A 25265-nucleotide genomic window follows, 5' to 3' on the forward strand; every position below is an offset into this window, starting at 1 on the left:
AATATCTAATTTCGAATGCGTATTGCTGCTTTCGCAACTTCAGTAAACGTCGTTTACGGATTTCCTTCAACAATATACCACCAGCAGGAAATTGCGCAATTAAATTAACTATTGCTACTCTTTGCATTTTCTTCGTATTATTAAGAATAATAATTAAACAATATTAATATTATTAATAATAATTAAACAAACCAAAAACACTTAAATATTCCACCAAACCAATTCGACCACCTTTCAAAACAGTATTGACAGCTGATTGGCAATTTTGCAGGTAATCTGCCATATGTGAACGGTTAGTTCAATTTTGTGGATTTATTGCAAATTACTACATATGGGAATTACATGAGCACAAAATCTGTGTTGTTTAACTCTAAAAGCTTATTGATCAACTTAAATTTATAGCAACAATTTTTATACGAATCCTATTACTTTCAACTTTTTTCCTATTGTTTTTTAATAAAATGCGGGTTTGTGTCAGATTTAGTGTTGTACTATAGCGTAACTTAATTATATGAGCACAAGTGTATTCATAAGCAGAGTTGCAATTTAGAACTAGAGTTCTACCATAAATTTTATTTACAAACATTTCCATGTAATTTATTTTTCAATTTGGTGCAAGGTGGATTTAATAAGGTGACAGCATTCACCCAGCTGAATTTTTCGCCGTAGGTATGGCTTACGTCAAAATGATATGCTTTGTTTGTATGTATTGGTATGTTTACATTCGTATGTTTACATTTGCTTGCTGATTTTGACATGATGCTTGCATCAAACGCAACAACAAATACATGTAGGGTTTTACTTATATGTGTTTGCTGTCACCTGTAATAAATTCGCCTTGATTTGGTGGATTGGATGTCACAATTTCCATGAAAATGTAAACAAACAAACAAAGCAACAGCAAAGTAGCAGGACGATTTGACATTCAAACAACCGAAACGCAAGAAAAAAGAACAAATCAGCAACTTTACCGAAGTCACCTTGTGGGGATTCTCCTTGAATCGGAATATGGAAAATAATCTGATGAAATTAAAATGGAATGCGTGGTAAATTTTGTTGGAACAAGTTTTGTTTAACAGCAAAGAATGCCAAATAAACTCTCAGGGGGCAACACTACATACAGTATGACATACAGTTGCTTCAGCGAACAGATGTTTTTGGAAATTTAGAAAAAATCAAGAATAATTTTGTACCTTTGGGTAGCTTTCCCGAACTGGAGAAATAGTCCTAGGAAGAAGGTGTTGACGATGTCCTCTATGCTTGGCAGCGTACTGCGACAGGCATTTAAAACATTCGATCAAGCTAATAATGCCACTTTCAATGCCAATTTTGCGATGCTTAAAGAATTAACTGAACAACTTACGTTTCGCGATATCCATATACAACCTCAATATTTCGATGCGGTGTTCAAGAGGGCCGACGACCCGGCGCCATGCAACTATATGCAAATTTTCGAAGATGAAATGTTTTGCATGAGTGTATTTGTGATGCGCGAAGGCTATACAATGCCTCTCCACGATCATCCCTGTATGCATGGTCTTTTACGTGGTCTTTTCGGGAAACTAAAAGTGCAGTGTTATACTAAACAGCCGTTAAGTCCTAATGAACCGCTTTATGATCGAAAGGCACGGGAAGTGTATGTGCACCCAAAAGAACCGAAGATCATAGAATCGAGCACAGAATGTGCTGTTCTGACGCCGATAGACAGTAATTACCATGAAATAACATCTGTTGGCGGTGTAGCAGCCTTCCTTGATATACTCAGTCCCCCGTACGAAACAAATATCCCGCAGTATGGAAGTCGACGTTGCCGCTTTTACCGTGCAGGCTCACCAAAATTAACTACCATCGTCACTGAAACTGGTTTACTTGAAAAGCAAGCGGAACAAATGCCGCTAATACGTTTAGAACGCATCCCGACACCTCTAACTTACTATTGTGATACTACTGATCCACCGGATGAGGTTATTCAATGCGCCTACCTTTGCGCAATTGAGGCATATAACACGTCGTAATGTGTAAAGACGAAGATATGATGCCAAACTAGTTTAACGTAGGAGTAAAATGTATTTAAGTAGTCCACGTTATTATCTTATTTTCTTACGCCATTAAACATTGTTTTATTAGTACCTAGGATACGTTTTTTTTTTCAATCAAATGCATCACACCCCAAATTGTTAAATAAATGACGAATGATGTTTTAATTGTTGGTGTTAGGAGTAGAATAAGAGAGAAAATTAATAAAAAACAGACGACTTGATTAAAGAACTTAATTGATAGTTTATATTCGAGGCATACCAAAGATATAATACTTTTACGCTGTTACGAATGTTAAAATTTATTGAGAATTATTCAATCAATATTTATAACTTCATTGGATGTATCTTGTGGTATCGAACTGCGAAAGCGTTTAGACTTCGATGGGCCATCTAGTTCCTCATCATCGGAATCTTGAATTTCAGTTATGTCTTCTTCAATCATCGCTTTGCGTTTAACACTAAGTTGTGGCGGTAAAGTTTTCTGAATAGGGCTAGTTACGGTCAATTTGTTAGTAGCACTAGTCACTTTATCCTCGGCGTCTATTTCATCGTCATCTTCAATTAAACATAAATCGTCGTCATCGTCAGCAATTTCAGCCGGGCGACTTTTCTTAGATGTAGATGGACCAACTTCGGCGTCATCCACTGCCGTTGACTCGGACGTTTTATTGCCATTACTTTCCTTCAGTAAAGATTCGCTTTCTTTCGGCTTTATTTGATTGCTTTCTGTAGCCACTTCGAATAACCCGCCATCGCGCTCAGCCTCAAAATGTATGACGACGACGTCAAGCTCATAATTTTGGAAGAAATCGTCACACTTGAGAACCACTCCATCAACAATGCCCATTTCCGACATGAGCTTTTCCTCATTACACTCGGTTTCATCTTCTTCGGAAGAAATAATCACAGTACCCTTATTAGGATCCACGACATCTGGATTAACCATATTCAAAGTTTTGATAAGCACATCATCGCGAAACTCTTTGATGCGCATACGTTTTGTGTCAATACGGATGTGTACAGCTGGTTCGGAAGAGCAAACTATACATTTCGGATTCGGGGCCGTAAGGAATTTTTCCGGCACTAGCAACTGCTGCCGGGGATTTTGACGCAAGCGCATATACACAGATTTACATTTATCGAGTTGGCCTTGCAAAATCTTGAATGTCTGCAAGACCACAACACCTGCAGTTATCGCGTTAGTCGTAGCAATAGCGGGAATAATATTACCAGCCATAGACTTGATTTCGAAACGTGATTTACGTCCTATATCAAAAATGTAGGCTCTTATATTCGCACAAGCTGCTACAAAATCCATAGCAGGCTGATCATCTTTGTCCCAAACAAGCGCTTCACCCTCACCCAACTTAAGAAAGTTCACAGATAGTTGTTTTATGCATTCACTAAAAACGGTGGCACATTCTGCTAATGACCAAACTTTATAGTATTGCTGCATAGAAGCTTTTAAAGCATCTACTGATATTTGGTTTCCTTCATTATCCTGTTTCACCAACACACTGTCCCATTTCAAAGGTGTAGGCGCTTTACGTTCCTTCCATAAGTTGGCCATGGATAACAAGTATTTAATATCGTCATAGAAAAACTTGTTAAAAAGAGTGGCAGCATCGTAGCCAGCTTCCTTAGCCCACTGACGAGTATTCACTCGAACTACGTTACCCGTTTCACTCACTGTTTTGGGACCGTCTAAATTATTATCCGCTTTTTCTTTCAACTCATTACCGTCGACTGTATTGGCTTCAGGATCAGCCATATCAGGTGATATATCCTCATCTTCAACACTTTCACCGAATAATTGGCTGAAATGAAATCAATGTGATATTATTTAAATAATCCATATCTATTCGTAATAATGTCTCACTTAAAAAGATGTTTTGCCCATACAATACAATGTATAGGCTCAGACGGCGTGTTTCGAATAGTACAGCCAGGAAAAGTCTTCTGTTTAGCCTTTGGAGTGCACTCATAACATTGTGTTAGACCCTTCTTAATCAATTCCACTTGACCATTATAGCCAGCAGTGCCGCTCTCAATAAGTGGAACTTCCGCATGCAAGCACATTCGGTTGACATGATTACGTGCTGCCCGATTATCAAGGGCATTAAGCACAACGTCGAACTTTTTGAAGAAGCTCACTCCGTATTCCGTACTTAAAATAATCCAAATATTATATAGCGTATAGTAAAAGCTTTAAATTTGTAACATTTTTAACTTACGACATAATGCTGTCGTGATGTGCTTGTATTTCCACATCTGGATTAAACTGCAGAGCACTTTCACGGGCCACCTGTGCTTTGGATTTACCCACATGTTCGCGGTGGAATAAGAATTGGCGATTTAAGTTACTCAAATCAATTGTGTCCAAATCAATCTGTTATAAAAACAACAAGTAATAATTGAAATTATTCCTGCAGATATGCCACTTACAATCTCGATATCTGGGAATCCGGATAACACCAAATTCTTCAGTATCTCGCAACCAATTCCACCGGCTCCAACAACCAATATTTTTGATTTTTGGATTTTCTCCTGCAAAGTACTTCGGAAAACACCTTTTAATGAAGCAGCCATTCTATTGTCTACCGTACTTTGTTTTATTTTTGATATTTAAATATTTTGAGCACACTATGCGAACTTGATCTGGCTAAATAAATTTCTTATAAAAAGACGCTGATGGCAGAGCTGCCATATTTACCATATCATAGTGACGCCATATTTCACCTAAATTTACATGCTACCTACCACTAAACAGTTACTTAATTTTTCGCCAGTTTGAAAAATCTGACGTCAGGCTTCTTTCCAATAGAAAACAAACAGAGGGCGGAAAAAATAACACGAATGTGGGCTAAAGTAAAAAAAAGCAGCTGTTTTGTATGTAAAATTGCGTTTGCTTGTATCGACACAATGTTGCCATTCTTATGTTTACATATTTACTTTTACACACATCCGCGTTATCAACTACAATTTTTCTTTGTATAGTAAGCCAAGCCCAAAAACCAACATATAAAAATAGCTCATATATCTATAAATAGCATTATTGTACATCGCTTTCAATTTATTTTAATAAAAACTTAAGTTTTATTTTATTATATTGATGATTTTAAATGTACTGTTTGGCAAAGTTATGAGGTGAGAGAACAATCAGATGATTCGGCTGCACAGCAAAAATCAAAATTTCTCACATTACACACGCACACGTTGGTGAGTTTTCATTTAAATGGCGCAGCTGACACATAACATAAGATAAAAATTAATACGTTCACATATAAGTAGATGATCCACTTTTTCGCGCTAAACTCAAAATCTGTAATTAAAAAGCGCGATTTACCATAAAAAATTTCTCTCCCAAAATCTGAGATTATAAAATTATCCTAGATAATAATCATACTTTTGGACATACAACCCTGTGTTTTCTGTGTTATCGATAATTATTATTACGAATGTGAAGAGAAGCAACAAAATAAGAACTAAATGAAATGGACGCCGGCAAAGAAAAAAGATTTATAGACATCATTTTAGTTAAATGTTTGTTAAATATTATTAATTATGCATTCATATTACAGAAAAAAGCGTGTGCCCACAAATGCTTTGTCCTCTTATTACTTATTATAAAATATAATATCGAATTTCGCATGCGTATTGCTGCCATAAATTTTTGGAACCTCAGTAAACGTCGCGTACGGATTTCCTCCAACTGTTTATTATTAGCAGCCAATTGCACCATTAAATTAGTTATTCTTTCACCTTGTATTTTCCTCATATCGTTAGTAATATTTAAGGAAACCAAAAACACCGAAATATTCCACCAAAATAATTTCTATGAAGGAATACCTCTCAAAGCAGTATTGACAGCTGATTGTCAATTTTGCAGGTAATGTGCCATATGTGCACGGGTAGATTAATTTGGTGGATTTATAGGTGATTAATACATATGTGAACGTATTATAACATTGGTGAGTGAGGGTACCAAAGTTAGTTAAAGTTTACTAGGAACATTTTCTGTTGTAAACTAATTTTATCTATTCGACATTCTAAGTACGAAATACAAATCGCTTCCGCTTATTTCCGTTGTTCAGATTCAATTTACATGGCACACATGGCGTAATTCGCTCTTTCATTGGTAATTCATTTGCCATCTACCTAATTCACCATACAAAATCATAAAGTACGTTCAATTATGCATTAATTAACAATAAATCCACAAAATTGATCGACTCGTTCACATATGGCAGATTACCTGCAAAATTGGAAATCAGCCGTCAATACTGTTGTAAAAGATTTTTGAAGTGAAACTTCTTAGGCATCGATGGACGAGCGAGAATGGAGAGTGAAGTTTCAAAGCCATGCAACGTTTTGGGTATTTTCGTTTCCCGAGAGAACAAAAAGATGTGAGGTAAGGAAAAGGAGAGAGAGAGCTATACCTTATATATATCTTAGATATACTTTAGGCTATTTTTCTGAGTTTTTCTGTGGTTGCTAATTTCTAGTGAGAAATAACTCTGCTTACTTTTTGGCGATTGTTTGTTGGTGCAAACTTGTAGGAAATATATTTTTGGTGCCTACTTTTTTACGTTATATTTCCTTGATGCCTACAGTTTGGGGCGTTTTTTGGCATTTTTTTTGGTCCCTACTTTTTGGCGCTTATTTCCGTTTCCTTGCTAGTGCTTGTGCGTACTATAAAGTGCTATCCATTCCGGCGTCGGATTTATTGGTCTTGCCTTGCGGTAATTTGTGCCGTTGCTGCGGTCTTGGAATCGCTGCGTTTGTGCGGCTCAGTAGTGCGCGTTGTTGCCATAGTTTGTGTTCGGCGTTTACCTACACCGGTCGACCCTTCTCCGTTTTTTGTAAATTTTGTTTATTTGTATTCTCTGCAAATGTTGTGAATTTATTTAGACATATATTCTTTCTCTTTATCTCTCTCTCATTCTCTCTCGGGTCTCTCCCTATTTCTTTGTCTGCCTTGAAAGTTTCACTTCTGTTATGTGTATTACAAGCGCTTTTTTATAAAACATTATATATAAGCACGAAAAAGTAGATCATCTACTTATATGTGAACGTATTATTAAGAACGAGTTACCTCATTTGTAAATAATTCAGTCCTAAATACGTTGCCAATCACGAAGAAATCGTTGTCTTCCATAATTTTTATCGGAAATTTATTGAAACTAGCTTTTGAGCCCATATGAAAGAGTAATCACAACAGAGAAAGAAAGTTAACAAACGTTGAATAAAGTAAAGTTATTATATAATAATAATAAATGCAAAGAAAGAAATTGTGGAATTTGGAAGGCGCAACCTTCTATCATCTTTGAGCGTTGTACAAAAATATAAGTACAAATAGTCTTCTTCTTCCTAATCTTTGACAGGAACCCCTAATGTAAGTTTGATTTGTAAAAATAAATATTTTTAGCATCTTTCCCAACTATAATAATGCTTCTTATTGAGTAAAATCTGAATTTGTACGTCATTAACGTCCTAAATTTAGAATTTTTTATGCAACCATGTTACAGCGTTTTGGAATCAGGTGATCTCAGCTGTGTATATTTTTTGACAAGCAGCTGAAAGCGTTTTTACTTATGAATCTGTAAAATGTTCTGGTGTCACCAATCGGAACAATATTGCAATCGGTTCGCAAACATTAGCGTTTTGTTACTATATGTACTCGAAAAATTGCGATATAAGCATTTCCCTCTTATAAGCTCCGAAAAAGTGGTCTTCTTCACGCTTATGACCGACCATGAGTAATTATTTGCTCCTCTCCTTTCCCCTTCTGCCGCAAGTTATAAGTTAAATTATTCACTGATTGATTTGTAAACAAATAACTATGCACAACCTAGAAATTCCATGATAACACATAAGTTCGAGATTATTTGCAGCAAAAGGATCTCTGCAACAACAGATGCGACCCGTTCAATGACGTTTGTTTTTAACGCTCTAATAGTTCTCATTCACGACATGACCGTAATCAGTTAATAATAATCGTCAGCACCGATGTTTGAAAGTGTAACAGACCATATAAGCGGGAAGAAAGAACTATCCAAAAGATTATTTGTCGTTTTCTCAATTACTGATTAATACTGCCCTTAGATTATTATTTCATTTTCGCCAAGGGCTAAGCTGACCCAGGGTTAAGTCAATCATTGTGATATTTGATTTGCTACTTTAAATATATGTATTAATTTTAATAATTCTAAGTCCTATTCTATACTCCATGGCAAAACAAAAAAAAAAAATATATATATAAGGAATACAAATAATCTAATTTCAATTCCTTATTTACCGTTACAGTAGTGATCAATTGCTATAAAACGTCATGTCGTTATTGGAATACAGAACTAGTTATTGTCTGCTACAATTATATGGTTATTCATTTATTTTTATCGCTTCACTAAAACAACAAATCAATGAAGTCGTCCTATGCAGAAAAATTATATATTTAAACTTTTAATCATTTTCTCCTTTGCGCAATTTTTTATTGGGCTGTAATTCCTTCTCTTATATTATATATTATTTCTTCAAGTCTCGTAGAAATGGCACTGAAAATTAAACATTTAGTTCTAAATTTGGGCATCAAGATTTCCAACACTAATATCATTTTAATTCCCAGACTGCCGGTAACCCTACTTCTGTATTGATTAGAAAATCTTTGCACTTTATTTTGGAAACAAATCCTATTTCGTCGTTTAGAACAGGTGAAAAATCTGGTTTTAATACAAAATTGGATGCAATGAAAAATTAATACAAAATTGGATGCAATGAATTTTCATAATTTTAATAAATTTACTGCTAATTGTGAACTTGGCTCAATTAGAAAGTAGGAAGCAGATACCCATAAATTATCCTCAATATAGTGGTGTCGGTAAAGGTGGTGCCAGGTGGACACAGCTGGCGACATATCAGTCTTGAATAGATTAACCACCGTACGAATAAAACAAACTGCTGTCGGTGGCGACGGCGCAAAAGATACAGAAATATATGTACGTAGAAAAATATGACAAAAAATAAACACAGATGAAAATCAGAAATTTTTTCAGTGAAAATTGGTTTCTAGTTGTGTACGGATCAAAATACACTCAACACTTTTGCTTATATTACTAATTGCATTGACTTGCTGCAGAAACGGCATTTAAATAGAAAAGCAAAATATTTTTGCTGAAAAAACTAAACGAAATTTACATTAAAACTGTTTTTGTTTATGATTAATGCGGAATTCGTGTGAAATTCGAAGTGTTGCAAAAAATTACTTTAAAAATTGCACTAAGCAAATATATTAATTGTGTTGATTAGTTCATTGACGTTGAGACATAACTATGGCTGAGGTGCGTCGGCGGAAAGGCGACAATGAGGCTGATGATGCTGGAGAGAAATTAGGGGAGGGAGACAAACGTAATTCTGCTGCGGACTCATCTGATCATGTAAGTGAATTTTGGAAAAATTAAAAATACGTTGAAGCGTTTAATCAAAATGATATTGAATATATTAATATGTACATGTGTATGTACAGGCAAACTATATCTAATAAAAAAAAGCTGTGGATTTGCTGTTGTCTAATCAGCTTATTTGTGATGTTATCTTTTAAATAAAAGGTAATACAATCACTGCCTTTCTTGAAACGTGTACTTTAGATAACAAAATAAATGTATTTTTTTCTTATTACTTCCGAGAAGAGAAGCTAAATATTACATATATGAATATGAATGGATGTGTATTAAATAGGAAAATGTGAGTAACAAGTTAGACTCTATTTGATCGTCAGTTTTAATACTCTGTCATTTCAAAGTCTTTAAAATACACATTTTGTGCGAATGCAAAAATTTAAAACTAGTGGTTGGTCAAAAGTCCGCATATGAGGCGAAAGGTCTTAGACTAGAAAATAACAAAAATTAAGTAAAAATAAAACAAGGAATAAGAAAAACGGATTTTTGCTGTTGGTAGGTGTTGTCAGTATATTTTAACAACATGGAGAGAATGTATAATGCAAAGAAAATCCAATTAGTTGCCTTTTTCAATACATACAAACATGCAATGTGTACATACATAGTATGTATTAAATTTCTTCATATACAAGAATTACGCATCGATTTCATCCACATAGTATAACTTGGAATGCGTAAATCGTGTCTTAAAGGTTGTTTTGGAATTTTTTTCATGCTCGGAGCTTTTTTAATGATTTATTCTTAATGGTGTATTTATTTAATCATTTATTTATTATTTATTATCACTATTTTTTGACTAGAATTGCTAAGTTATTAGACAGTTAATTTTCTGGTAAAATATTATTAAACACTATCACATACACTAACACATAAATTAATAAAGAAATTAAGTAATGTGGGAAATAAATTCATAGGATATACGGAAGCTTATTTATATAGATATTTAAGTAAAGAGACCTTTGGTTTAGGTCTATTTAAATTAAATTTCTCAGATCCGCTCTGATCAAATGTACCGATTGTGTGCCCAATGCGAAGTCGGATGAAGGCAATGATTTCCTTGGTACGGCATATGGCTGGATAGTTGGGTTTAGTGCCTGTTGTATTGAAGCTGTCATAACGTTGTTGCATTGCACTCAATGCCGCAGTTCTTTCCTTTAAAAAATATTCCATTGCTGCAGCTTTAGCTTTTTGGTCGGCAAACTCGTTCCCTTGGACGGGAATCTTCATTATTTTGCCTCTATTTTTATGCTCGATTAATATGCTCAGTATACTTGGAATAAGGGATGATTTGTTTGTTGTGCTCATGATACCTGATATTGTGGACTTGCTATCGATAAAATAATTGCTTTTAATTAGTTTTCGATGACCCTATTATGGCATTGTATATTACTACAGCTTCTGTTGTGTACACAAAACTGTAGTAAGGTAGTAGACCCGTCGTATTTTTTTGTTATATAATAATTATTAGTTATTAGTATTTACAATACTTTGCACAAATTTGTATTATTTCTCTTACTCCTAATGAGTTTTACATATTTTTGCTTAAATATAATGGGGTGTAGTCATTGCCCGAGCTCCACCATTTCGGAATTCACAGAGAGGTCGTTAGTTCGAATCTCGGTGAAAGCAAAATTAATAAAAAAAACATTTTTCCAATAGCGGTCGCCCCTCGGCAGTCAATGGCAAACCTCCAAGTGTATTTCTGCCAATGAAAAAGTTCCTCATAAAAATATCTGCCGTTCGGAGTCGGCTTGAAACTGTAGGTCCCTCCATTTGTGGAACAACATCAAGACGCACACCATAAATAGGAGGAGGAGCTCGGCCAAACACCTAACAGAAGTGTACGCGCCAATTATTTATTTTTTTTTTTAGTCATTGCCCATTATAAATGCTGAGTTTAATTATAAAAGGCGACTTTATTTTTAGTCTTCATAGCCACTTTAGTAGATATATAGTGCTAACGAATAACGGCGTTAGTTGGGTTACATAACAAAATTAGCCATCTCAAGCCATTCAAATAGGTTGTCTGCCCCCTTACACCATAAGAAGCTCCCGCTCAACATTTATAATATCGTTAGTACTAAATCCTAGAGTCGTGGAAAATATTAAGTGAAATGTTACTGTTGTGATTTAAAACTTCTACTTTAGAATACCAGATTCAAATAGTAGAGCAGACGAATAAGATAAGATCGTATTTTCATAGATGGCTGAAGACGGCAATCCACCTGCATTTGTTGCAGAAAATTGGACTGTTATAGATGCTTCTAAAAGCAAAGTTCGTAACAACTTCACTGGCCTCCTATGCTGACGATTTTTCCATAATGGCGTCCGGCAATGACATTGATGAGTTGGGTTCCAAAGTGAGCGTTTACATCGCCAGACTTTCTCGCTTTCTCACTGCGATTAATCTTGAGCTTTTTCCCACTAAATCCACGGTGATCCTCTTTACCAACTGGACGAAGGAAGTCAATCTGCAGTTAACGGCGAAACTCGATGACTCATCCCCAAAATGTTGGGATCATTTGCTAAAGCCTGAGACACCTCCCAGGCGACTACACCGACGAGATCCAGGACCAAACACGACTGCAACTACTTGATCGGGGATATATAGACCGACATTCATAATCATCTATTCACATGCCCTCTCAAACTCACTCCCCTAATACCCATCTCCCTCTGGACCCAACCTGTCAAAACAGCACGTTTCCTGGTCTCACGTTCCAGGATCCATGATAACGATCGGTCACTACTCCGCAATAACAGGCCATGTGAACTGCTACAACAGCAACAAGTCCTGTTTGTAGTATTAAAATGAAAGCAATTTTGCTCGAGAATGGAGATAAAACCAATGGTTTAAGGCCATGATTCGTTGCCAATTAATGTCGCAGGAGGCTTCGATTAGATGTTTTGGAAGATAGGCTCTCATTCAAGTACAACGTGCAAAATAGTACATTGCGTTTTTTGTTGTGATATATATTTTCCATTTTATCGTTTCTGACTATAAACTGCAAATTGAAAACTGGCTCAAGTTACGCAGCAAGTAGATAATTTATTTTTTTGATTTTGAGAAAGTTTTATGACTGAAGCGTGAAAGAAGTGCATACAATTCTTCATTGTTTAACGCTGTAGTTGAATGAAAAATATTTTTGTTGAAAGGACACTCTTCAAGTGCAATTAAATTAACTCAAATCGGCGCAAATGCTACAAAGATCAAAAGGTCAAAATAAACGAATAACGTGAAGATGCAGAGCACAAAGGAGTAACGTATACATACTCTTATATTCAAATTTGAGTGTTTTCTTCAAATAGATTTGCGGAAAGTAAGTAAGTAAAATATCTATTGATTTGAAATTAATGTTCACTTTTACTTAATATATTTTGTATTTACTATATATTGCTTTAGGGTGTCATCAACAGCTTCTAAAAGAAGCCGCGTCACAGCCGAGCCACCCAGTCGAACATTTCTTTTGTAGCTTGTCGTTCACGACTGGTTTGGCGAGCGTTCTCCTTCAAAAGTGATTGATGCGTTCATCGAATTCACAAGGCCTTTCGCAGTGGGACGTGTCATCGACGTCAAAGTCGCCAATAAATACATTTCTCAATGAAAAAGTAGGCTGAAGTAATTACTGCAAATTGGCGTGCTAAACTCTTTCAAACGCTTGCTGTACATCAACAAAGACTGCACAACAGTACTATTTGTATTCTAGTGCATCTGTGACGACATTCACAACTCGATGGCACTGGTCAGATGTTCCATGTTCCTTTCTGAACACAAACTGATGTTCCCTTATGACAGCAAGTTCTTCCAACACTAGCAACAATATTAGGCTGTAGTTTTGCAAGTATAGTTTCATTCTGGAATGGATATGTTATTAAGAATCGTTAAAAAAGAGAAAATACCTGGCATAATCGTTCAACGCTGTTTAAATCTTTCAATAATTTTCGAAACTGAAATCTTACTTAAAAGCAATTTATTATGATTTATTTGCTCGAACATAAAGTGTGAGGCTACATCGCACTTATGTTAGTTCATTTCTGCAAAGAAGAAAGCACAATAAGTTTCTTGGAAATAGAAAAGCTTTATTGCAACTAAATTTTGTAATAAAAAAGGTTTTAATTCTTTCAATTTGATATTTCAAATTTTTCTGGACTCCCTATTACATACATATGGTTTTAAGTATGCTCTCGACTATCGGAAGTCTAGATTGTCCGAGCTTGTACCGTATAAAATGAATTCTGATAAAGCAATAATGAATTCATACCAACAGTAAATAATGTTGATTTATTTTTGCCATTCTTGTCAAGCTGCTCAGTCTATTCACGTTCAACGCAACTTCCAGTATACACACTTGTTAATTAATTAATTTCCCGCTGACAATTCTGTTAGTGGCAATCATTTTCCACCCCTAATAATAGCTTGCTAATACGGAATATGAGCTTGCATTAATACATATGGATATGAATTTTTATGTAAGGTGTTGCCTATAGCGATTTAAAAACTTTAAACATTTAAAATTTTTTTCTCATCCCGAATTTTTCTAAAAATATCTCTCTCAACCTGCGGAACGAAATGAAAAATTAAATTTTCTTTCTTAAGATTGTTTTTGACAAAATGAAATGAAAAATAAAAACCCAGCCTGAAAGCAAACATATGTCCTGCGAGCCAGAACTGGCGTTACCAGAGACGTTACCCTCATTGGACCAACTCATTCACATACTGTTTGCGCAAAAAGTGGGTAACTCTCCCCTTACCAGTGTAACATATCGCGCGTTTCGTAGAAGCAAAATATCAAAATGAACGGGGTTTTTAGCTTGTTTCGTCGAAACTGCATGTTTCCTCGGTCTACCGTTAGAGGAGATCTGAGATGACGATCGACGGCTTCAGCGCGCTTTACTTAGTAAACTGATAAAACAGGAACAACGGAATACAAACCATTCCTATGGCAGCTGTTTCTATGTCAACGAAGATTTATACACTTAGTCCTGCCATACGTTCTCTTACAAGTTAAGGCCGTTATAGATATGAAATGATTATACTTTTTTTTAAATGATGCTAGTTTTATTTAAACAAGTAAATATTAAAAAAAAAAAATTTAATTTTTATTCGAAATGGTCACCATTTGCTTTTACGCAACCCTTCAAATGATTAGGCCATTCAGATATTGCTCGAACCAAAGATTGTTTGAGGCTCTCCAAATTTCTGTGAGACCTTCGACAGGCCCTATGCCCCAATTCTTACCACAAACTGTAGTCCAATGGATTCATATTTGGATTTCTAGACGGCCAATCTTCTGCGGCTATGAACCCAGAAATATTTTTTTTTAGCCCCTGCTGGGTGGTTTTTGCTCTATGGACTGGAGCGGAATCTTGCTGGAAAATCCAACGCTCTCCATTGATGGGAGTACTGCTCAACTACTTCACCACGCCTTCTTAGAAATCCTCTTGATACACTTCTGCCCGGCCTTAGCTCCGTTTTGACAGAAATTAAGAGATATAACGCCTTTACAAGACACTCCCTACCTGGAGCCTGGATGGTGGCCACGCTGAACCCTTGGAACAAAATTGTTCGCGTCTTTAGAAGTTGTAGCATAGATTTTGTCATTTTGCGTATTAAGAACTCCTCCAACAGTGAACATTTTCTCATCTGTGGAAAGAATATTTTCATGGACGTTAACCGAAGAAGGTGCTTGCATCTGTCGAGTCTAATTTCCTTCAAGCGCGTTGACAAAAGATGACCAGTTGAGCGACGGAAGGCTTTCATGTGGCAATCATCTCAAATTAGTCTTGACATGGGTCTGGTCGATACATTCATTTCCCTGGACAAGATTTTGTGCGTTCTTAGGGATTTCTACGAACTCTTTCTCGGACAGCTTTTATGACTGCACTGGTTTGAGCCACGTGAGGATGACACTTCTTTTTCTGTCTGTCACTTCAAACGTTTGGGAAAAACGAAAGATCGTGCGGTAAACAAACATTCTCGAAATATTCAATTTTTTTCTGCAGTTCGTAAATCTCACTTGCACTTTGACCACCCTTTTTAATGCAATCACTCCAATGCTATTTTCCTTAGCTCCTCACTCCGTTGCTAACAAGTGAAATTTTCCACAAAACTGAGTACAATTTATGCGTAAACATTGCATACGAACAGAAGTAAAAATAACGGAACTTTTTTTTGCGAATTTGTTCTCGCCGTATGCATTGTAAAATTTGTCACAGAATTTATGGCAGACTAAGTATATCCGGCCTAGAATTGTCTCGTCGATCCAAAAAATATTTATTGGAATGTTTAGTATTGTCATATATATATATATATTACATATATATAATTGGCGTGTACACCCTTTTTGGGTGTTTGACCGAGCTCCTCCTCCTATTTGTGGTGTGCGTCTTGATGTTGTTCCACAAACGGAGGGAGCTACAGTTTCAAGCCGACTCCGAACGGCAGATATTTTTTTTGAGGAGCTTTTTCATGCCAGAAATACACTCGGAGGTTTGCCATTGCCTGCTGAGGGGCGACCGCTATTAGAAAAATGTTTTTCTTAATTTTGGTGTTTCATATTGTCATATATCTGACCTATAAATACGATTTTTCGTCATCAACGTATTCAGCGGGAAAAATAATAGCGGGAATGGTATATATTCTGAAAAATATATATATTTAATTCGGTTCAGAAATATGCTTACTAAATCCAAAACGTTGGTCTTCTTCTTCTCTTCTTAATTGACGCGATAACCGCTAACGCGATTTTGGCCGAGTTTAACAAAGCGCCCCAGTCATTTCTTTCTAACCACCGCCAATTGGACACACCAAGTGAAGCCAAGTCCTTCTCCACCTGATCTTTCCAATGCAGAGGAGGCCTTCCTCTTCCTCTGCTACCACCAGCTGGTACCGCATCGAATACTTTCAGAGCCGGAGCGTTTGTATCCATTCGGACAACATGACCCAGCCAACGTAGCCGCTGGATCTTTATTCGCTGCGCTATGTCTATGTCGTCGTAAAGCTCATACAGCTCATCGTTCCATCGTCTACGATATTCGCCGTTGCCAACGTGCAGAGGTCCAAAAATCTTCCGCAGAATCTTTCTCTCGAACACTCCAAGCGTCGCTTCATCGGATGTTGCCATCGTCCAAGCTTCTGCGCCATACGTTAGGACGGGCATGATGAGAGTCTTGTAGAGTGTTAGTTTTGTTCGTCGAGAGAGGACTTTACTGCTCAATTGCCTACTTAGTCCAAAGTAGCACTTGTTGGCAAGAGAGATTCTACGTTGGATTTCAAGGCTGACATTGTTATCGGTGTTAATGCTGGTTCCTAAGTATACGAAGTCCTTTACAACCTCGAAATCATAACTGTCAACAGTCTCGAGGGTGCCGATACGCAAGTGCGCCGACTGTTTGTTTGATGACAGAAGGTACTTCGTTTTGTCCTCGTTCACCACCAGGCCCATTCGCTTTGTCTCTTTATCCAGTTTGGAGAAGGCGGAACTAACAGCGCGGTTGTTAAGGCCGATGATGTCGAAGTCATCGGCATACGCCAACAATTGTACGCTCTTATAAAAAATTGTGCCTGAGCGATTAAGTTCCGCCGCTCGTACGATCCTCTCCAACATCAGGTTAAAGAAGTCACACGACAGCGAGTCACCCTGTCTGAAACCTCGTTTGGTATCAAACGGCTCGAAGAGGTCCTTCCCAATTCTGACGGCGCTGCTGGTGTTGAGCAACGTCATCTTGCAAAGCCGTATTAGTTTTGTGGGGATACCAAATTCAGACATCGCGGCATACAGATAACTCCTTTTCGTACTGTCGAATGCAGCTTTCTTCTGTAAGCCGCCGAACTTTCTGGTAGAATTTTCGGGCGTTGTTCCTATTGGCCAGCATCTCAAGCTCCTCGCACTCACGTATTTCGGTCTCTCGTTTCTTCTGTCGGATAATACGTCTCTCTTCCTTTTTTAGCTCTCTGTAGCGATCCCACATGGCTCGCGTTGCGCCCGATCGCAGCGTGGCTCTATAGGCGGCATCCTTTCTTTCTGCGGCAGCATGACATTCCTCGTCGTACCAATTGTTTTTTCGGGCTCGCCGGAATCCGATTTCTTCTTCGACGGCGGTACATAGGGAACGAGAAATGTTGCTCCATTGCTCGTGCATGCTGGTTTGTTGGGCAGTGCTCTCTGAGAGCAGAAGTGAGAGTCGAGTGGCGAATCTTCTGGCTGTCTGTTGTGATTGAAGCTTTTCGATGTCGAACATTCTTTGCGTAGGTAGATGTACGTTTTTTGCTGCATAGAGGCGTGAGCGCAGTTTGGCTGCAACTGCTCTGTAATGATCCGAGTCGATGTTGGGTCCTCGGATCGTACGTACATCTAATACACTAGAAGCGTGTCTTCCATCTATCACAACATGATCGATCTGGTTTTGCGTTTTTCGATCAGGGGACAGCCAGGTAGCTTGGTGGATCTTTTTATGAATCTGGTGCTGCAGACTACCATGTTTCGGGCGCCGGCGAAGTCGATCAGCCTCTGTACGTTACCGGATGTTTCGTTGTGCAGACTGAATTTTTTTCTACTACTTATCTTGTCTCATTTTGTCTACTTATATATAATAAGTATTTGGTCCAAGAAGCTTGAAATTTGAATTTCATAGCTTCGTTGTTCACATCTATGGTATAAGCACACATACATGTAAACTTATATGCAAATCCTAATACTTTTTCTACTTTTCTTCTACATTTCTAGGTCGACTCAGAAGAGGAAAAGTTACCAGAGGAAAAATTTGTTGACGAGCTATCAAAATCCCTCCCTCAGGGAACAGATAAAACTCCGGAAATTTTGGACTCAGCTTTGAAAGATCTTCCCGACAGGTAAATATTTGTATTATAGTTCAGCAAAGTTAACAACAAACTTTATTAAGTAATAAATTAGAATTGAAGTTTTTTAATGCACGTGTATTTATGCGAAAGGTCTCAATTGTCACATTGGTTTGTCACTCAAACATTTCTTATTTTCTAATTTAGATGGAAGAATTATGTTATTCGAGGCATTTTTACATGGATTATGATATGCGGTTTTGCCCTTATCATATATGGAGGTCCTTTGGCGTTAATGATCACGGTATATATCATAAATTACGGCATTGCTAAACTAAAATCTCGACTAATTATTAATATTTTCTTTTGAAGACGCTCCTTGTGCAAGTTAAATGTTTCCAAGAGATTATTTCAATTGGTTATCAGGTTTATCGTATACATGGACTTCCCTGGTTTCGCAGTTTGTCCTGGTATTTTCTGCTGACATCCAACTACTTCTTCTATGGTGAAAACTTGGTCGACTATTTTGGAGTAGTTATCAACCGTGTGGTATGTTGGCGTTGCTGTAAATATAGTATACACTAATTTTCAGGATTAAATGCTTTTTATTTCTCTATTTGCTTTCAAATAACTGCGCTTTCTATCCAAAAATCACCCCTAATAACAATCAACAAAAAAACTTATGCATATCAGGAATATTTGAAGTTTTTGGTGACCTATCATCGTTTCCTGTCGTTTGCATTGTATTGCATCGGTTTTGTCTGGTTTGTGCTGTCGCTGGTGAAAAAGTATTATATGAAACAGTTTAGTCTGTTTGCTTGGACACATGTCTCTCTGCTGATCGTGGTCACACAGAGTTACTTGATCATACAAAATATTTTTGAAGGTGCGTTCATGTATATTTTAATAACAAAATTGTCTGTTCTTTTTGAAATGCAACTCTTAAATTTTATTTTTCATATTATTAATTATGTAAAAAAATATGAAATCACGTGAAAATCATAACAAGAAAAACTTAAAGTCTCTACGTAAAGTCTGCTTTATGGAAGAAGTAAGTCATATTTTTGCCAATGTACCGGTAAACCCGACCTCGCTTCGCTTCCAAATTAATGGAAAAGTAAAACACAAAGATGTTTGTTTTTTTGTTTTACAAAAAGTATTATTTTATCCAAACCGATTTTCTCTTACAAACTGTTTCTGGAATTTATTCTAGATTTCAAGCGAATGAACTATTAAAAAAAAATTGTATTCGTTATTAATTATTTTAAAATTGTATAAATATATTGATCAATAATCACTAGGCAAGTGGGAGAATCAGCTTTATAAAAAAAAGTAGTGTATAATAAGCCATAGCTGTATGTGTATATGACAGGTAAAGGCCACATCTTTTGGATGAAATTGTGAGCACAACATTAAAAAATGTTGGGGTCCTAGAACTACTAATTAATGGAAATTGCTGTTTTAATGTTATATAAACGAATTCATGGAAGAAATTCGGAGAGATTTTATATGGACGAAAATTTTCAATAAGTATGCAAAAACAAAAAATAAAACTGAAAACCCCTCGTGAAATTTGAGCAACTTCAAACCTACAATTTATGTATTGTAATAAAATGGAATGGAATATAAAACTGCCTACCCAGGTTTCTAAAAATTCTGATTAAAAAGTTGAAGTTGGGTAATCGAGCAAGCCATTCGGGAGGCATAGGCAAAAACCGTCACCAAAATCTTGGAAAACGGGGTTAAGAGAGTACGTTACTCTGAGTCTAGTCAAGGCAGCCACATGAATGAAATTGTATTTCATAAATATGGGGAATGTTTGCTCTTTTGAATAAACCAATAATAATATATAATGAATTTTGAAAAGGAAACCACTATATGGACCACCCTTTACGTACTATATATAGTAACGGTCAAAATAAAAACTGCGCGACATATCACAAAGATTTGACTATTAATTTCGTTTACAAAAATATATTTTATACTACTACAAAAACCTTATAACTAAGGTTTCAAATCTAGAATATTTCTAAACATTCTGACCAAAGAATTTGAAATTTGGATGAAAAGTTGTTGAATTTTATACAAAGTTTGAAACTTCGAGTTATGTATATAGTTTTTGTAGCATTTTTTTTTTTTTTAAATAAAAAATTGTCAAAACTTTGCAATATGACGCGCTGTTATTATTTTGACCGCCGCTGTTATTAATAATTTTATTTATACGACGGATCAAAAATTTTTCAAAATATTATTTAAATTCAAATTAAATTGGGTTTGTCCCAAAGATTTTGGTATTATCTAATTCAGTATATACATACAGGGTGATTCAATAAGACTGCTGGTATTCTTTTATAAATAAAGCACAACAAAAATTGTCAAAATTATTCTTTGTTTCATCATGTTTTTGAGTTTATGATTCTTATATATTACATATATGAAAACGATATTCGTTAAATGCTCACCACGACTCCTCTGGCAATACAGGATAAGACACAAAATTCGGTAAATTTTAATGAAATTTTAAAACTTTTTAGTCAGAATTAAAAAAAAAAACCTGGGTATATAATTTTATAGTCCATTCAATTTTGATAAAGTATTGTGCAAATTTAAAGTGGGTCAAATTTCGCGTTGATTTTGTTTTAATTTTCGCTCAAATATCGTGCATTTGTTATATGGAGAAAATGCGTTTGAATCACTTTTACGCATTGTTCAATTCAGTATCACTTCATGACTAAGTTTGCCCAAACATTTAGTTCTAATTGTGGGTGAAAAATTAGCATATGACAAATAATTGTTTTCAAGGATCTGCATCACCCTTGAAGCATTGACAGCACATTCAAATTCAGCACAAAAAAAAAATTAATATACTGAGAGAGAAGGAATGGAAAGTAGAATAATTCATATGGTCGACCAACTATGATGCATGTGTGGCATCTTTGACCCAATCATTGCCTATATAATTGAATATTAAAAAGCGATTACCAAACATGCAGTAGTTCACTCTTATTTATTTGTTCCGTGAAGCCTTGCAGTAAATTAAGATATGTTCTCACTATATATTGTAGTCGTTTTACTCAATATATATTATTATTTTTATTTTATTTTATTTTTTAGGTCTTATTTGGTTCATTGTTCCCGTTTCGATGATTGTATGCAACGATGTAATGGCGTACATGTTTGGCTTCTTCTTCGGTCGTACTCCACTAATCAAATTAAGCCCGAAGAAGACATGGGAAGGATTTATTGGTGGTGGTTTTGCCACAGTTATCTTTGGAATAATTTTCTCATATATTCTTTGTCATTATCAATATTTTGTGTGCCCAATACTCTATTCAGAGGAACTGGGACGCATGACAATGGCTTGTGAGCCAAGTTACTTGTTTACGAAGCAAAATTACAGCCTCAGTATGGTAAGTTATTTATCAAATTTTTACTTAAAGCTTAGGTGTGAAGGGAGTATGTTTTTTTTAATTACAGTTTGGCATTGGCAAGTCTATCAGTATGTATCCATTTGTTTGGCATTCAGTTGCATTAAGTTCTTTCAGTTCGATAATTGGGCCTTTTGGAGGCTTCTTTGCTTCCGGTTTCAAGCGGGCATTCAAGATAAAGGTAGTAAAAATGTCTAATTAATTGTTCAGGAATTTTGACGGATTACTTTAAACGTTTATTTTAGGACTTTGGCGATATGATACCCGGACATGGTGGAATTATGGACCGTTTCGATTGTCAATTCCTAATGGCCACATTTGTGAATGTTTATATATCTAGCTTTATCAGAACACCCGCACCATCCAAAATACTGACACAGGTTTGTTTTATATATTTATTATATATGTCGCACATAGTATATCCCTTTATTTTTTTATTAATCGATTTAAATTCTCTGCAGATTTACAACTTGAAACCGGAACAACAATTACAAATTTACCAATCACTCAAAGAAAGTCTTGGCGACTTAATTACTAACTAATATATTTCCCAAAACTATTAAATTTAAGCAAATTATTTCGACAAAAAAAAACTACAAATACGAGTACTACATATTTATTTTAAATATTACTAGGAATAATTTAACTGTTTGTTTATTTTTATTATGAATATAAGATTTTTATCTTAGCTTTATAACAAGAATAGGACAGCGATTGCCACTGTTTGTTAATCCTGACTATGTATAGTATATTCACAAATACATATTATATTACAGAGCGATAAAAGGTCAATGACTCGCAGACTCATCAGTTTTAAGGCGACTTTTTGTCCAACAGCTAAATGAAAAGATTTTGCAAGATTCCCTATTTAAGAAAAAATAAGTAACTGCGGGGAAAATAGTTGATCATTTTAGTTATATTTACGGCAGGTTGCTGTAGATTGCAACATAATAGCTTCCTGTAGATTAGTGATGTTTTAAAATTACTTGATTTGTAAGCTTCACGGCGTATATAACATGTGGCCGATCCTGACCATTGTACAATAAGATGAAGACCAGTTCACCAGTGTTTAATATTTTGTTCAAAACAATGGCTTTACCGATTACAGATCACTTCATACATAAAAAAAAAACATGAAAATGAAATAATCTGTTAAGTATTTGAGAAAATTGTGCAATACTCACTGATGGGCAAAACTAAAGCTACTAAAATAACTAGTCTCAACCATTGTTAATCTAATTTGATATGTAAAACAAAGGCATATACATATTTCATTTCAAGCTTAGATCTCCTTTAATAAAAAAAAGTACAAAATGAAAATTCATTAAATTAATTCTACAGAACTATTTTTTACGCTTATTAAAAAAACTGAAAATTTCCCAGCCAAAACTTACTCTATTGAACTTTTTTCCAATTATTTTTAAAAAACTGTTTTTTATCACCGCTTCTCATCCATGTGACATTAAATATCAGCTGTAATAAATGTGGCATATGAGATAGCTTCACGTTCTGCCACGTAATTTAGCAACAATGACAACGTCGCACCTTCTGTCCGCAAGATGTTGACAATCTGGTCATCACTAGCTAATCAAATGCAATATAAAAGTTTTCACTAAGAAGTTGAAATGGAAGAGGAAAAGTAAGTTTTGATTCAATAAATACTACTTTGAAGTGTGATTTTGTTTATTTATTGTTTTTTAGCGTGAAATTAAGTTCAAATGAAATGAATTTTTATAGCTTATTTCCATATTTCGGCTTAAAATAACTTGTGCAATTTTGCGAAAGCTAATCAACTGAGTAAAAGCACATCAAAAAAAAGCACGGGGTCCCAATATTGCTGTATTTGATGAGTGCGACGAACACACCCTATACAAGCCCATTATTGCTTTAGATTTGCGATCTACGATGATGGACTGATATCGAGACGGCGACTTTTAATCGTTTCGCCTTGAGCTACTCCTTAACCAATTGCCTAAATCCACACTCATGGCATATTATTCTTTGCATAGAACAGAGTTGTATTTTTAAAACATAGTTGTACATTTTGCAGCCTCTACCACACGTCACAGCACCCTTGTGATCCTGTTTGTTATAGATGAACTTTTTCGAATCACAATCTTTGATATTGGACATAAATTGAATTGAGTAAAAAATATTTCTCCAATTGATTGTGCTTTAAAAAATGCTACTCTGATTCATTGATTTTTCTTTGAAAAAATATAAGATGCACAATTTCCATCAACGTCTTTGTGTTGGGTATGACATACTTCCTAAAACTGTAATTATTTCCAGCGTATTAGTAGTAATACTAACGGTATTACTTATATTAACGGTCTTGCATAAATCAGTTATGTTTAAATAGTTTGCTAGAAATGTACCCTCAATTAGTGTAAATAAGAAAATTAAAAAAAAAAACGATATTTAATTCATCTCCAACGTTTTAAGGAATTTAATTAGTTTTAGTTGGCATAGTTTTGCCCACCAGTGTGTTTTATATTATGAAATTATTTGGAGGTTATGTCAAGGCACTTAATGCAAATATTACTTTTGATAGCAAAATATAAAAAAATAAAGGCCAATATATTTTTTATGTATACATATATATATATATATATATATATATATATATATATATATATATATTCTTTACAATATATATGTATGGCCATGTTAGGCAATGTTCGGAAAATCTAAATGAGGTTTATTTTGGTAGCGGTAGCTATATCGGCTGGAAATATCTACTGATGCAAATGGTTGATGTCTCAAATAGTTTTAACTGGTCCTCAAAATTTCTCAACCCTCTTATCATACAATGGGAATGTTAAGAGAAAATGCACAGGTATTTTTGGTAAATAAATGAGCAATTCGTGTGCTGACTATATCGTTTGCGAGAGTTATTTGAATCTTCTTCTGTATTTGTCGTGACTTGTTGAACAAATAGTGCGTTATAGATGAGGACTCCTAGAAGAGATGTGAGGTAAATGGCAAAACAGAGATTATAGTTGTAGACTTAGTTAATGAAGTTAGTTTGAAGTGGAAAATCCTTTGATTACACTTTCCTAAAGACCTTTACTTCTTCCATTGGATTAGTTTGATAATTTTTTTCTATAAAAAATAGTAATTTTTGTCGTGGTTACTTTTTTACATTTTGATTTAATATATTTCAAGTTGAAAATTATTATGAATTAAGCTATTTGTTGTAAGCTAGTGCAATACTTAGTCTTAACCAAATAGAACATTCTTGCGAGGGCGTGAGCAGACAAGACGATTGAAAGATAGTTTTAATTTTTTATCTTTAAAATTTTAAATGTAAGATTATAGGTGTTTGTAGTCAATGTTACATTATATCAGCTATTATCATATGTATTATAAAAATATTAAAACAAATAAATGCATTATTGAAAATTAAAAAAAAAAATCATGTGTACAGTAAATTCAGTTCGATGTTAAAAAAAAAAAAACAAAAAAAAAAAGATATGTAAATCCTTGCAAAACAAGTGAAAATCACAAAAGATTGCCACTGAATGAGAATAAAAGTGTTATGTCG

General features: G+C 35.2%; 3 protein-coding genes across 4 annotated transcripts; 2 read left to right on the forward strand and 1 right to left on the reverse strand.

Moving 5' to 3' along the window:
* Window positions 1-1059: 1059 nt before the first annotated feature.
* LOC129241196 (2-aminoethanethiol dioxygenase) lies at window positions 1060-2189 on the forward strand. Its single transcript, XM_054877409.1, has one exon. The coding sequence runs from the start codon at window positions 1248-1250 to the stop codon at window positions 2013-2015; it is 768 nt and encodes a 255-aa protein (XP_054733384.1). The 5' UTR covers window positions 1060-1247; the 3' UTR covers window positions 2016-2189.
* A 123-nt stretch (window positions 2190-2312) lies between these two features.
* LOC129241194 (SUMO-activating enzyme subunit 2) lies at window positions 2313-4724 on the reverse strand. Its single transcript, XM_054877408.1, has 4 exons — window positions 4485-4724; window positions 4274-4428; window positions 3919-4206; window positions 2313-3856 (listed from the first exon to the last, which is right to left on the reverse strand). Exons 1-4 carry the CDS (start codon window positions 4626-4628, stop codon window positions 2353-2355), a joined length of 2091 nt encoding a protein of 696 aa, XP_054733383.1. The 5' UTR covers window positions 4629-4724; the 3' UTR covers window positions 2313-2352.
* Window positions 4725-8798: 4074 nt separating this feature from the next.
* Window positions 8799-22311, forward strand: LOC129240607 (phosphatidate cytidylyltransferase, photoreceptor-specific). 2 transcript variants are annotated; one of them, XM_054876515.1, is made up of 10 exons: window positions 8799-9034; window positions 9092-9472; window positions 18220-18344; window positions 18498-18594; window positions 18663-18839; window positions 18984-19176; window positions 21405-21700; window positions 21768-21899; window positions 21964-22098; window positions 22180-22311. In XM_054876515.1, exons 2-10 carry the CDS (start codon window positions 9368-9370, stop codon window positions 22258-22260), a joined length of 1341 nt encoding a protein of 446 aa, XP_054732490.1. In that variant the 5' UTR covers window positions 8799-9034; window positions 9092-9367; the 3' UTR covers window positions 22261-22311. The 2 variants fall into 2 exon arrangements, with proteins under 2 accessions (XP_054732490.1, XP_054732489.1); XM_054876514.1 differs by having other exon boundaries at window positions 8799-9472.
* The last annotated feature ends 2954 nt before the right edge of the window (window positions 22312-25265 follow it).

The sequence above is a fragment of the Anastrepha obliqua genome, chromosome 3, assembly GCF_027943255.1.
Source record: "Anastrepha obliqua isolate idAnaObli1 chromosome 3, idAnaObli1_1.0, whole genome shotgun sequence".
Taxonomy (NCBI): domain Eukaryota; kingdom Metazoa; phylum Arthropoda; class Insecta; order Diptera; family Tephritidae; genus Anastrepha; species Anastrepha obliqua.

Coding starts and splice junctions, on each gene's coding strand:
- LOC129241196 (XM_054877409.1), top strand. CDS start 1,248: ATGTCCTCTATGCTTGGCAGCGTACTGCGACAGGCATTTAAAACATTC.
- LOC129241194 (XM_054877408.1), bottom strand. CDS start 4,628: ATGGCTGCTTCATTAAAAGGTGTTTTCCGAAGTACTTTGCAGGAGAAA. Junction 4,429..4,484: donor GATTCCCAGATATCGAGATT/GTAAGTGGCATA, acceptor TTTTTATAACAG/ATTGATTTGGACACAATTGA. Junction 3,857..3,918: donor TGGGCAAAACATCTTTTTAA/GTGAGACATTAT, acceptor ATTTCATTTCAG/CCAATTATTCGGTGAAAGTG.
- LOC129240607 (XM_054876514.1), top strand. CDS start 9,368: ATGGCTGAGGTGCGTCGGCGGAAAGGCGACAATGAGGCTGATGATGCT. Junction 19,177..21,404: donor CATACAAAATATTTTTGAAG/GTGCGTTCATGT, acceptor TTTATTTTTTAG/GTCTTATTTGGTTCATTGTT. Junction 22,099..22,179: donor CATCCAAAATACTGACACAG/GTTTGTTTTATA, acceptor AATTCTCTGCAG/ATTTACAACTTGAAACCGGA.